This window comes from Urtica dioica, chromosome 9 (assembly GCF_054948205.1).
Source record: "Urtica dioica subsp. dioica isolate 48M chromosome 9, U.dioica_male_clone48M_v1_H2, whole genome shotgun sequence".
NCBI classification, from domain to species: Eukaryota; Viridiplantae; Streptophyta; class Magnoliopsida; order Rosales; family Urticaceae; genus Urtica; species Urtica dioica.
In genome coordinates, this window is record NC_142764.1 from 10,832,457 (window position 1) to 10,847,316 (window position 14,860).

The 14,860-nt window shown below is 35.0% G+C and overlaps 1 protein-coding gene across 1 annotated transcript; it reads left to right on the forward strand.

Annotated features, from left to right (window-relative positions):
- Window positions 1-7,852: 7,852 nt before the first annotated feature.
- Window positions 7,853-9,851, forward strand: LOC149384906 (putative arabinosyltransferase ARAD1). The gene is made up of 3 exons (XM_089627134.1): window positions 7,853-8,783; window positions 8,869-9,234; window positions 9,328-9,851. Exons 1-3 carry the CDS (start codon window positions 7,992-7,994, stop codon window positions 9,508-9,510), a joined length of 1,341 nt encoding a protein of 446 aa, XP_089483260.1. The 5' UTR covers window positions 7,853-7,991; the 3' UTR covers window positions 9,511-9,851.
- The last annotated feature ends 5,009 nt before the right edge of the window (window positions 9,852-14,860 follow it).

Below are 14,860 nucleotides of genomic sequence, written 5' to 3' on the forward strand. Positions count from 1 at the left end.
AAATTCCTTGGATTTTCTGTTAAATTTTGCTTCACATCAGTCCTTTATTTATAGCAGTTTAAAAGGTATCTTTATAGAATATTCCAGAATATTCTAAAAGATATTATTTCCTTTTATTGTGCTCATACTAGTGGATTAAATCTCAACCATTGGATCTCAACAAGTGAATCATATTATCTAGGATTTTATTTTATACAACAGTATAAAATATTTTCTGTTGAGAAAATCTAGGAAATTATATTCTCATAGATATTCTCCTAAATATCCTCATAATATTTAGCCTAAATATTAGGAGAGAATATAGGAAAATATATCTCATATTTATTCTCATATATTTTAGGAATAGAAAAACGGAAAAATACTGGTTATCACACTAGTGCAAAAAAAATGTCCAACACCATAGGGGTAGGCGATTTTTTGTTTTTCAAGGCCCAATAGATTTAAGCCCATTAAACACTTATTTACTTGTCCAACAATAAATAATAAGTTTATTTACTTGATCTAGCAATAAATAAACGACTTTACTATAAATATTTATTTAATTCCCAAAATACCCTTTATGGAATTAATGTTGTCAATCATTATTACAGCAAGTGAGATTATAATAATAATAATACATAATATTATATTAACGTTCTTATCCGCCTATATCGAAGCCGAATCGGGGATGATGAACCTAGTAGTAGAAGCTTAACAAATCCGATCAAAAAAGACGAAGTTGTCATTTCTCTTTTTCGATCGATTTGTCTAATCTTAGTCAATACTCCACCGCGTAAGCTAAGACTGCACTCTCCTTTAATACTAGAATTATATTTACTCATCGTGATGAGTGTCCACTGATATAGTCAGTGCGTGATCATGACCCTCCAGGTTCTACCCGTATCGAGATAGGTCAATTTGTTCCGTTATACATTTCTCGTTACATATAAGCCCTAAGCATCATTGCTTCCCCATCGAAAGATTCAACCGAACGTAAGCCGACTTTGGAAGGGTGCACAACATCCATTTATTCAACCTTAGGTGAGAGAACATTAACATTCTTTCAGGAAGGCTGGGTTCCGTATCTGTAAAACACTTTCTTCTACAATCATGTCCCGAGTTCCCAAAACATCCATTTATTCAACCTTCATTGGCCTTTAACGTGATGAATCAAAGAACTCGGTAACACGAACTAGAAGTCCATGATCACTTCAGGATTAAGATCAAATGTCACTGTGACCATCATTTGTGACTCTGGCTAGTGTGTCGTAACGGTCATTAAACGACACATCTACATGCAAGGTCTGTCCGGGTTGTACACTTACCACAAGTGCATAATGATCCCACTAAGTGATCAACCTTCACTTGTGTTCCACATATATGACTTTAGATAATGCTTTCCAGGCACATATCAGTCATCGACTAGGTTTTCGTTCACGCCTGATCTCGGATGTCCAGCATGCGATTCAGTTTGATACGGAGACTATGGATGATAGTTGTTATTGATTCTGAATATTATCAGACCTCAACCCACTAATCATATGATGCTAATAAAGTAACTTCTTATCTTTTTTAGTAATCATCATCTTCTAGTGGGCAATATTCCTAACACATTAAGCAAAAGATTTTAGATCAAATTTAACTCACATAATTAATTGCCAAAATCGTACTCACATTAATGACCAAATCAAGTAAGTACCTACAATAGTGAGATTGTGATATTTCTCGTTGATGATTATGGGGCTATAAATACAAACGTTTTGGGATCCCTAAGCTCACTCACACATTCAGAAAACCAGCACCATTGTTAGGAATTCTTGCCCACAAGAGATAATGAATAAATCATAAATGATTACTAAATAGAATAATGGTTTACTTTATTAGCATCATATGATTAGTGAGTTGAGCTCTGGATATCAGATTAAATAGCAACTATCATCCGTAGCCTCCGTGTTAAACTGAGTCACGTGCTGGGCACCTAAGTTTAGGCGGTGAGCTAAAACATGGTCGATGATTGATACACGCATGGATAGGTGTATCTAAAGTCATATATGTGAAACATTAGTGAAGGTTGATCACGACATGCTAGCATTCTGCACTCGTGGTAAGTGCATGACCCGGACATCCTTTGGTTGTAGATGTGTCGTTTAAGTACCGTTACGTCACACTAACCGAGGTCGCTATGATGGTCACAGTAAGACTTGATCTAAATCAGGAAGTGATCATGGACACTGGATCATGTTACCGCGCTCTTTGACTCATTTGCTAAAAGGCTTCTGTCGTGCTAATCATAGCTTATGTGGTGGGAGTTTCGGAACATGATTCGAGTGGGAAGTGGTTGACAGATACGGAATCCAGCCTTCCTGAAAGAAGGTCAATGTTCACTCACCTAAGGATTGATTCCAGAACCGATAGATTGTCGGAACTTCCGAAGTTTGTACGTTAGGAAGAATATTTCGCTTGGGAAGCAACGATGCTTAAGGTATATATGTATCAAGAAAGGTATAACGGAAAAATTGACCTTTCTCGATACGAGTTGAATTGGAATTAGTTATTGTTGGATCAAGTAAAAATTGACCTGGAATTGCTGAAGGTGAATATTTATTGTGGAATTAATTATTGTTAGATCAAGTAAATAATTAATTGAATTTTAAGTTGGGCCTCCTGGACACTGTAAAATTCGAAATTCCTAGGCCCAATAGCATTATATTGGGGTGCCTACATTAGAGTATTAATTACTCAATATTCTCTCCTTAATTAGTTGCTAGATTAGGGGTAACTAATTAAATAATAGAGAGAATAATAATGGTAGAGATATTATCTCTCCATTAAATAAGGGAATAATATATTGTCATTTATTCTCTCTCATAATTAATTTCCTAATATCTAGCAGGAGAATAATAATGGTAGATATATTCTCTCAATTAAATAAGGAAATAAGATATTATCCTCATTATTCTCAAATATCTAGATTCCTTAAATATAGAAGAAAAATAAGGAAACATAATATCATAGATTCTGATCTGATGGATGAGAGAAAAAGTAAGATTTGTAGTCAATATCCAATGGCTCATGTTTAACTACAAAATAGGAAAGAATAAAGGAGAATTAAATATCTATAGAATCTTCCTAGAATATCTCATTTCTACCACTATAAATAGAGGTTTAAGAGGAAGCAAAATATACACTTTTGCAGAGGTAAAAATTTCGCCAATCACACATAGTGTGGACAAAATGCTCTCACTCTCTCTCCCTCTCCCTCGGAATTCCGTGATTCTATTCTCATAGACATGGTACGATCTGAAATCATAAATAAGAGTCGTAGTGAGATTCAGAGTGTGCCTACACTATATTCTTGTTCGTCGGAGATTACGTTTCGTAAGACTAAGATGTCATCAAGGCGAAACAAAGGAGATCCCGAGAGTTTCAGAGACATCCTGGAGGGCTGATCATAGAAGACGATGTTGGGAGGCTGAGACGAGACGAGAAGAAGACGAGGAGCTCGATGAGATCCTGATTCAGAAAGCTTAAGGAGAAACCCGTAAGCTTTCTAATAACTCGTCTCTTTATATTGGTTGCTTGACACATATTATCTCATGGTTAAATTAATTAAATAAAACTAGATCTTGTTTTTATAACCATTAAATTGATTAGCTTAAGATAGCGTAATTAATTATTTTTCCGCACGGTTATTATGATAAGGTGAATAATCAACAACCCCTGGTGTCAGAGTGATTGTTCGTGTCTGATACCAACCCGATTTTTCACTAACAGTGAGAGTGAGAGCTTAGAAAAATCTCGAAATATCTCGCCGGAATCCGAGTCCGAAACTCGCCGAAAAACACAACAATGGTTGGAGGTAACTCGATCTTTTTCACTTCCGTTTTTACATGTGCGTATGGTTTCTAAACACTTTTAGTATGTGTAATAAGTTCTTACAATACAATCTTAGAGCGATTATTTATTTTTTATTTTTTTAGTAAAAAATAATTTAGTAAATATTTAATATCCAATTTCGCTAAAATTGAAATCAAAATCCGGCCAATTTTTTAAGTTGAATTGATTATCCGAATAAGGATTTTCGTTATATGATGCCCTTTTTTTTTTTATTGATTTATTTATCAATTTTATTTGATTTTCGGTTCATTTTCGTACGGCCATAACTTTATCAAGTTGTAATTCGTGCATTTATTTTGTAAAACAATGTCATTGAAGTTGAAATGTCCTTCAGTTAATTTTTCTATGTTATAGAGTGTCAGCTGAATTGTCCTGTAATTATTTCATCTGTGATTCGTTTTCTCATTTTTATGATAATAGCTCGGAATTCGACACTCAAACAATGTTTAAATAATATACTAATACTTGATGGTGCGTAGCGGAAAATATTTGGGAGAGAGCGAAATGCACAAAAGCCCTTGGCTCCCAGAAAAGGAAAAAAAATATTAGTGCTAACCGGGGACCTTCTTTAATGCAGCTTTCTTTTAATGGAAATGAATAAAATCTAAGATAAATTCCTGTAATACAAGCATCGCAGTCTCCACACTATAAATGGATAACTTGATGATGTTTTAGATAAATTAAACTCGGGATATTGACAGTCCAAAAGGTGTGGGTTTGAGGGATGATTTTTATTTTTTTTTTAACCTGTTTAGTATGTTTTTGTGAAATAATATATAAACCTCAAGACAAAGTTCTTGAACTTGAATTCGTTAAAACATATCGACTAAAGTTCTATAGTAAATGTAAGTTAAAAATAAATAAAAATCATCGTCAAAATACCAACTAGAATATGAAGAATTTATTCCATAAGTTAAGTTTTAAAATAAAAGCTAATTTATGGATTTGATGATTTTTGACCCAAAGAATTTGAGTCGAGGCTTGATTACTCTTGAATATCGTCGAGGTTGTTAATTTTTAGATTTCATTATGGAAATGAAATTAGACTCGTTCAAAGAATGCGAGTTTTATATTTTTATAGTTAGATATGTCTTTAGTCCTACGATTTAAATCGTACGTTTGAGTATGAGTATTGTGAATTACTCGTAGAATTTTGATTCAGAGTTGGTTTGATTCGTCGTGATAGGGCTCGAGATTAAAAGTCGTTTAGAGGGTTCACGGTGTAAGTGAACGTCTGGATTCTCGATATTAGTGAACGTTTAGGTTCACAAAGCGAGTGAACTTCTCGTGGACGTGCGACATAGAACATAATCTCAAGGTAGGCTAATATAACCCTTCTCTCCTGATTTTATTGTTTGGCCTCAAGTATATATTATTTTCTAAATGAAAATGGTTGCGAACGTGCCACGAAACCCAAAACCGTTTTTATAAAATGTGGCAGAACTTCAACTCGGAATATCCGATTATGAAATTGAGAATATTTTCGATATTATACATATATCATGTATTTACGAAAGAAAACATTTCATATATCCTGGATAAGCCGGATTCACACAGCAGAGAATGCACATTGCTCTGATCTGAGGACTGCCACGGGTTAAGTTGGCAGGGCGGCTCAGAAGATAGTACACGTTTAGATGTATCTAGAGACACATTTAAATTTCTGTCATTTACATTTCTGCAATTTATTTTACTGCAAGTTATACTTGTACGTGTATGGTGATTTACACGTGACAAGAATATTATTATCATAAAGTAAAGGATTATTTTCGAAAATCTTTTTACTCAACCCATTACTGTAGTACCTACTGGGCCTCAGGCTTACCCCTATTTTCCTCAAATTTTTCTTATAATCAGGAAACGAAAAGAAGGGTTAGGACGACCTCGAAGTTTAGCGTCGTCAAGTTTTTTGAAGTTTCGGTTTGGTTGTCTAGCAGGTCTGTATATAAGCTTTTGCTTATAAAAGTTTGTTTATATCTTCACGTTCTGTTTTGTTTATCTTTGGATCTGTAAAGTGAATAACTGAGTATGCACTGCGGGATGTTTAGTTACTCGTTTAGTGTTTAATAAAGTCTATTTAATAGCGCTTATCTTCGTTTAGATTACGTCTCGTTTTTGGGGCATGACATAAAATAATTAATTTAATTTACTACGGTCTAGTGGACTATTTAAATAATAAAATGAAACTTTGGCTAGAATCTTAAATAAAAAGATAGGCGATTGGCTAGTGGCAACAAATTTGTCTTTATTTTATTTCCATAATCAGCCTTTTTCTTTAACTCGTAGTCCCCACCATCCACTCCTGGTGCCGTCGAGATCCTCCCGTTCCTACACAACGTGGCCCAGGCGGACCGGACCGCCTTCTTTCTCTGAAAGCTTTGGGCGTTCTAACTTCATTGAAACCCTAGCGGGCGTCCACGAGAAAAATATAAGCCCTAGACCCTCCTTAAGCTCGTGGATTTTGGAGACAGTGTGATCACAGCGACAAAGGCCGGTGGAAAAGTAATGGAGGTGGTGTTTGACATATTTGGAGATGAAAGGGGAGCGAGTTTTTTTTTTTTTTTTCCTTTATTGATGTTGAACTAGAGATTTTTTTTTACAGAAAAAATGTGTTTTGATTTGGTTGCATGTTTATAGGATTGTTTTCTAGATTTTTGCAAATTTAACTAATTGTTATTAATTTAATAAAAAGTAATTGAATCAATTTTGGGAAGAAAACTCGTATTGGGCAAAAGTGTCAGATTTTTGCTGTTAATTGGAGATGGCTAATAAATTATAATAAATCAAACGTTGACTATTATACAACTTCAAGATTTCAAATCCCGAGTCCTTCTCTTATGGACAAAAGGGTTAGTTTAGCTTAAAATTTAGTCCATGTAAGCTCTTTCTCGCTTGCTGCTAAACCTTATAGCAATCTCTGGACTTATCTTGAATGAAATACCGACTCACTTTGTCCTCATGATTCCTCTTTGTTTTTTTTTTTTTCTATTATGTTCGTTGTTTTATTTTTGTCGAGTGAAAAGGATAAGGGCTAAGTTAAGTTGGTAATTCTCAAGGGATAAGGCTGAGAGGATTTTCGAAATCTGCCACATAATACTTCATTATTTGCTTATGCAAGTCCTTCCCTATTTGCAACTAAATCCCTCCTTGTTTTTTCCTTTTCTAATTTCCTCCACAAATAATCTTTCTTTCTTTTCTTTGTTGCAAATAAGTCATTTTCCTTTTATTCTTATCCTGGGAGATGAAACATATGACCGGAAAATTAATTAAATAATTGTCTCATTCATTAAAATATATTTAAGATCTTTTAAAATTTATTTTCGCTTTTAAATTATCGAGAATTAAATGAAAATCCTTTGTTCATTAAATAATAAACCCGAGACTTTCTCGATACTATTCCAAGACTTTCTTTGACCTTAAATAATTTTAATTTTCATCTTTGGACCATTCTCGCATTCGAGAATTATTTATTTACAATAATTGAAGACTTTTTCCAAGAGGAACTTCAATTGCTCTTCATAAGGTGCAAAGAACGAGATGCTTAAAAACTCATATCTTACACTGTATTTTTGGCAAATTTTTGAAATGCCAGAATGATTCGTTGAGAACCTTCTACACTGATTCTATTCGCGTGTATGAGAAGAGATCCAATGTAGAAAATCACATTGACTTTCACAGTTGTTGATTATTATAAAAGTCGCGTACTTCTCCCTTAGTAATCATTGAGATATTCATTCACACTTTTAGGATTTGTATATGTGCAGGATCGGTGGACCGAAAAATTGAATGTGTGATGTTTGAGATGTACTTCTCGAAACACATCTTTGGATTAAGTATGAAAATTTTTTCGTTTCACCGTTCTGATGAACACCACTATTGAAATCATTGTAAAACAAAATTTAAAAAAAAAAAAAAAAAAAAAAAAATTCGGTCACACGTGCCAATCCAATAAAAAAAGAATGAGGCTGAAATACATTATCTGATTCTCAATTGAAAATGAGGGTTGGCACTAATACATAATAAAAGAATAATAATAATAAAGCATCGAAGGAAATGAGGTTTCGAATCAGATCAGAGGTGTAGAGAAGCAAGGGAGAAGAAGAAGAGGAGAAGCAATGGCACGAAAAGCGAGCAACGTGGCGAAGAAATCGGTGTTCACAGTGTGCACTGTACTGGTTCTCTACGGCGTGTTCATCGTCTTCCACTCGTCGAAGCTGGACCCATCTCCCTCCTCTTCCGATCCCATCCCCTTCCGAATCGCCCTCTCTCCTCCTTCCGCCGCCGCAGTAGTCAAGATCTACCTCTACGACCTCCCGACCCGCTTCACCTTCGGAGTGATCCGCCACCACTCCCTCGCCCGAGCCCACAACGCCGACCGCCGCTCGCCGCCCCCCGATGACGTCACCAAAGTCTCCTACCCCGGCCACCAGCACATGGCCGAGTGGCACCTCTTCAAGGACCTCTCTCTCCGACCCGAACCGGACCGGTCCGGTTCGCCGGTGGTCCGCGTCTCCGACCCGGACGAGGCCGACCTCTTCTACGTCCCCTTCTTCTCCTCCCTCAGCCTCATCGTCACCCCCGGCGGCCGAGCGTCGGAGTACAGCGACGAGGAGGCCCAGGAGGAGCTGCTCAGCTGGCTTCACGGCTCCGAGTATTGGCGGAGGAACAACGGGAGAGACCACGTCATCGTGGCCTCGGACCCCAACGCGCTCTTCCGGGTCGTGGATCGCCTCAAGACCGCCGTGTTGCTCGTCTCCGATTTCGGCAGGCTCAGACCCGATCAGGGCTCGCTCGTCAAAGACGTTGTGTTGCCGTATTCGCATCGGATCAACTCCTTCAAAGGGGACGTCGGACTCCTCTCCCGCCCGACCCTCCTCTTCTTCATGGGCGCCCGCTTTCGCAAGGAGGTCAGTTTCGTGGATCTTGATATTGGTTGAATTGCTAGAGTCTTTAGCTCCAAGGTGATCAGAGATGTCTTGTTATGTGTTTTAGGGAGGTAAGATCCGAAACTTGCTGTTTGAATTGCTGGAGAGCGAAGCGGGGGTGGTGATGAAGCACGGGGTCCAGTCGAGAGAGAGCCGGCGAGCCGCCACCCACGGAATGCACACGTCCAAGTTCTGCCTGAATCCGGCGGGCGACACGCCCTCCGCCTGCCGCCTCTTCGACTCCATCGTCAGCCTCTGCGTGCCCGTCATCATCAGCGACGACATCGAGCTGCCTTTCGAGGACCTCATCGACTACAGGAAGATCGGAATCTTCGTCGACACCTCCGTGGCTCTCAGCCCCGGTTACCTGGTCTCCCTGCTCAGAGGGATATCCGACGACAGAATCCTCGAATATCAGCGAGAGCTCAAAGCGGTTGATTGGACATTGCTTTTTGCTTGCTCTTAATTCCCGTGCGATTGACGACGCTGAAATCTTTATTTTTATTTGCGTGGTTCCGTGGTGCAGGTGAAGCGTTATTTCGAGTACGGAAGTGACACGGTGAATGAGATCTGGCGCCAGGTGGCGCAGAAGGTGCCGTTGATCAAATTGATGATCAACCGCGAGAAGCGGCTTCTCAAGGCTAATGCGAGTGAGCCCGACTGCTCGTGTGTCTGTACGAACCAGACTGCCTCGCTAGCGACACTATGATGACACAGCCAACCATTTTCTTAGAGCAAATCTTATGCGAGCAGCGTTGACATCAGGATCGGCCCGAGACTTGGAGACTAATCTGTAGATTCCTGTGTTTAAATTCTTGGTTCCCATATCATACATGTTAGGTATACAAATTATAGGCATATGTGATTCTTTTTACTTGTATCTCTTACTACTGTTATATTGCTGGTGTAGAAAAGTTCACCAAGTTAAAACTTATAACTTTCCCAAGTTTTCTTGTAGGCTATGCTGCGTGTATAGCCTGTTTATACCTTCCACGGTTTGGAAATATTTTGCAAATTATAATAAATAATAACGAAAATAATTTAAAAAAATGTCTAGCAAAATAATTAAATAATGGGTTTTAAATAGACCAAAATAACAAAATGTAGAAATCTAGTAATATGATTTATTTATTTTGTTGTTAAGTCTTTGGCTATTCACCGAAGATCATTAAGGTCCTTCTTTTCAACAAAATATCAGTCGACATTAGAGTTCAAACGACATTATACGTCAAACTCTTAGATTCGAAATCGATTTTGCAATTACTCCTGATTTGATTTAAAAAAAAAAATGGTTTAATTACCCAAACTCGTATTTGCAATTTTTTCCTTTTTTTTTTTTTTTGAACTGATTTTTTTCCTAAACTTGAGTTAATAGAAAACATATTTATGGGTTGACAGTTTAATGTTTGAGAAATAATAGTAAAGAGACCTGACATTTAAATATTAATGATATGATTATTGATACTTTACAATATGAAGAATTTGTTGCAATTATTCAATACCTTAACTTTTTTTTAAAGATTTAAATTAGAGTTTAATTTTATTAAGAAATTAGGCCGTCAAACCGAAGTAAATTAAATGGAAAATTTTCATAACTAACCTAAAACATGCATCACTTTTCATATTTCACTAATGTTTTCGAAATATTTCACTAATAACCATTTCTCTTTTTTCGGAAAAAAAAATACTCTCATGTTTCAAAAATATATAAACAATTATTGAAATCTGATCACCAATTTTTGACATCTGATCACCAACTATTGAAATCTGGTTAACTATCATTGAAATATAGCTAAAAGTTATTGAAATCTGGTCAATAGTTATTGAAATATAGTTAACATATATTAAAATCTTATTAATGTTATTGAAATCTGGTCAACAACTATTGAAACCTGGTTAACTGTTATTGAAATTTGGATAACTGTTATTGAAAATGATTATTTATGAAAATTAAAAGTTCAACAACTAGTATTGAAAACGTTACGAAAACGGTTAATTTCGACTATTTTAACAAATTAAATTAACTAAAATAGCTCATTGAATATATTTTAGTTTGTGGCTATTTTCTTAATAAAATAAAATTTTAATTATTTAAAAAAAAATAGTGGACTATTGAATACTGTCTTAACGCTTACAATATTTGTACAAAGAAAAACCCATCCAGCTAAGCAAATTTCTTGACTAGGTGAAAAGTTTAGACCAAAGTTTCTCCATAGACTAATTTATCTTCTTGAGGGAAAAAAAAAAGAATTTGAGAGTTGTTGATGACAGGTGAGAATTCTAGTGAGTTTGTGCAAATGCAACCATCCCCTTAGTGCTTTTTTTTTCCTCTTTTATAATGGCAGTGATTTCTTTTAGTTCGTGGGTTGATCAGATTCTCAATATTATTATTAGCTTTTGACTAGTTATATGCAACTACCAGCTTTTTTAATTATTGATATAAAAATAGATATAACGATTGTCTCGACGATCACGCTACTATGCCGAACAAGCTCAGCAGATCCGATGTGAATATCGGATTATTTTTATATTAGACAAATCTCAATACAAGAAGTGTGAAAGAAATACAAGGGAATCCAAACTAAAGGAGAAATGACGATTAAAAAATATTGTGCAACATGCGTGTATGTTGTCCAAATGAGTGTCCAGCCTTCTCTAATGAGGTCATGTACTTTTTATAGGCAGAGGTCAGGTGTGAACATGGGTTGATCAGTTCCCCGTCACGAGCGGTTATTTGATAATTGATCTGATCGTGTGGTATAACTGTCTAGATAACTGGTCTTGGGTTATCTCGATGGTTATTGATGCTTACATGACCATTGTTAGCTTTAATTTGGCTGGTCTTTTTATATCAAGTGATTTTCCGACATTTTCGGTTCCGCCAGTCAATATTGAGAACTTGACTTATGTTCTTCTTCGTTCCTCACATTTTCACATCTCGAACAGATTCTATTCAATGTTATATCAAATTCCGATTATAACATTAATATTCCTGAATTTGCTTGCTAGTTTATGCTCTTACCTTATGAGCTAACCATTTTTTTAGTCTTTTTTGTCCTCGAGTGTTTCTGCTCAGACACTTGGACTCAAATCTAATAATCATATAATTAGTTTATAATAATTGCCCTATACTTTCTTTTTATTTATAAAATCAAACTTTTAAATAATTCAGTCACTATTATAGGTAAATAGTCATTCGAATGATGTGTTATCTTGTGGACAAGTCGAACCTTTCATATAAATTTGGATACTTGCATACATTTTCATGGTTATTTACTTATAATTAACGAAAAAGTTGTTATATAGCATTTTTATTACGTAAATCCACTATCATTGTTGGCCTTGTCAAGATCGAGGTAGAGTGAGATGAGCCTTATCTTGGCGAATACCTCGTCTGTGTGTGTGTGTCTCTCTCTCTCTCTCTCTCTCTCTCTCTCTCTCTCTCTCTTATTGGACGCCCCTCAAATTTGCCCAATAACTATGTGGGGCGTCGAGATCAAGATCGAGAGAGAGAGAGAGAGAGAGAGAGAGAGAGAGAGAGAGAGAGAGAGAGACGTAAAAAGGAAAACAAATGAAAAAAAAATGAAGAAAGAATTGTTTAGGATACTTCTACAAGAAAATAATTTTCTCAACTCCATTTAGTAAAATGTTAGCTTTGGGTTAATTTATGGTAATTGGCATGGATTTAATAATATTGATGTCAAATTTTCAATCTCTTAAGATTTTATTTTACTTAAGCGAATTTCTTTCGCGGTGACTTGAATTCATTTCCTTATTTAAGAGGCAGCTGTGCTTTACCAATTAAGTTAGCCCCTACTATCACAATCGATTAAGTTAATATATTGAAAATGGCATTGTCCATGTCTTTACTGTCACCCTTGTATTAAATATGTTGTTTACAATGGTTCTGCTCATGGTTTAAAATAGCTCGGTATATCGGAGATTAGGGAGGCTCGGTATAAAAATCACCACAATACCCTAATTACCGATAAATATTGGTAGTTTTTTTAAAAAAAATTTTACTAGTTATGCATCACGTACCGACGTTTTCTACTTCCGTGACTCTCCGGCGTCTTGGAATGCTCGAAAGCCATCGAAACTATGTTGCAGGCTAGCGTTTTTGAATTTAGAATGTATTAACTTATTGTTTTATTTCGCGCCTACGTTTCACACAAAAGAAAAGGGGAAATGAGACGATATGTCCTAGTTGACACAGGCTTACGTAAAAAAACAAAATTGGGACAAGGGTCAAAAGAAGTCAGTATACAATTCTTTAGATTTGATAGAAATACGGACCCGTGAAAAAAAAAAAAAAAAAAGAGATACGTGTGTTTATATGAAAGAGAGAGCAGTAGTGATATAAGTTTTTTAGTTTGCAAAAATAACATTGAGTTAATAAATATAAATTCGAAAATAAATATATATATATATATGGAATTAATTTTTTATTTTTACTTTTAAGAATTAAAAAAATGGAGATATTTATGATATATATGTATATACATTTTTAATTTTTATATATGTTATTTTATATGAAAATTGTCGAAATTTTCGGTATACCAATAATTTTAAATCGGTATAAATTGGTAGCGATATTAAAATTATTATTATGGCTTACTCGTCTTATCCATTGGTGGTCAATATATCACTAAAATCTATCTAATTTTTGGTATGGGTATTTTGAACATTAGTTTTGTTATCTGTTGATAAAAGGATTATATATTTTCTTTTCTCTGTTTGGTGTAGATAATTTTTTATTTCCCCAACTACCCTCGTTGATTATTTTATAAAACCACATCCCATTCGCATTTTGACTTTATTCTTCTTTCTTTCATACGCTGGCTATTAAAGTTAAAGTTAGCTAATATAGTTAAAAACATATTCTTATCTTTTCAAGAAAAAAGTGAAGGTATCTTAGTATTTTACGAAATATTCCAAAGTGAATTGAAAAAAAACTTGTCGAAAAGGTTTCTCGCTTAATAACAAGAAATTTGTAACTAACTAAGCCATTTTAATCTTAATGTTTGAGATTTAGCCAATGTTTAAAAAGTTAAGAAAAAATAGTCATATGTATAAGGTGTCAATTGCACTAATAGGTTAAAATTCCAAAAGTATACTTAAATCAATTTAGCAGTTTTTTTTCTTTTCTAGATTTGTCACTTTCTCTCTTTTTTTTTTTTTTTTGAATTCGTCATTTTCTTTCCCATATTTTTTTTTCAAACATTTTTTTTTTATGAAAACTTCAAAAATCCATATATATCTCATATGAAGTCGAAATTGAGTGATTCCAAATCCTACGGATTTGTGGCACTGAGATCTTCAAAAATAGGCCAATTGTGTTGGATGAAAAATAATTTTTAATGCCATAGATGTAGAAAAATCACGTTACTTACTTAGATATGGAAATAACTGAAAATTTTCGGAAATCATCTAGAAATAAATGGAGATTTATTAAATATTTCTGAAAAAGTCATTACAAACACACGTAAACATAATGCATTAAACATGATTTTTCACCAAACACAGTGGATCTATTTTTGAAGATCTCGACGCCACGAATCCGTAGGATATGAAATCACTCAATTTCGAATTCATATGAGATAAATATGGATTTTTGAAGTTTTTATAAAAAAAATGTAGAAAAGAAAGCAAGAGAGGGAAAGTGACGAATTCAAAATCAGGAAAGAGAAAGTAACAAATTTAAAAAACTAAGATCATAAAAGTCATTTTTATTAGTTATTATTTATGCCACGTAGGCTGTTTGGATATTTTTCTAAAAGTATGCAAACGTTGATTATTTCCAAAACATGAATATTTTTGTTGGTTATTAAACTACAATGCCCTAATAACAACGTGTAGAAGAATACACTTTAAAGCGTCACTTGTATTTTTTTTAATATGACCTCACACATGTACATGAAAGATATTAAATGCATAGAACACAAGGATGACGGGAGAACAAAAAGTGAAATTCATACACGCCAACCAATAGGTTGATATTGTAAACGTTAAGTACGTCCATAGTCATGGTTGTATAATGAGTGGCAAACTCTCATGTC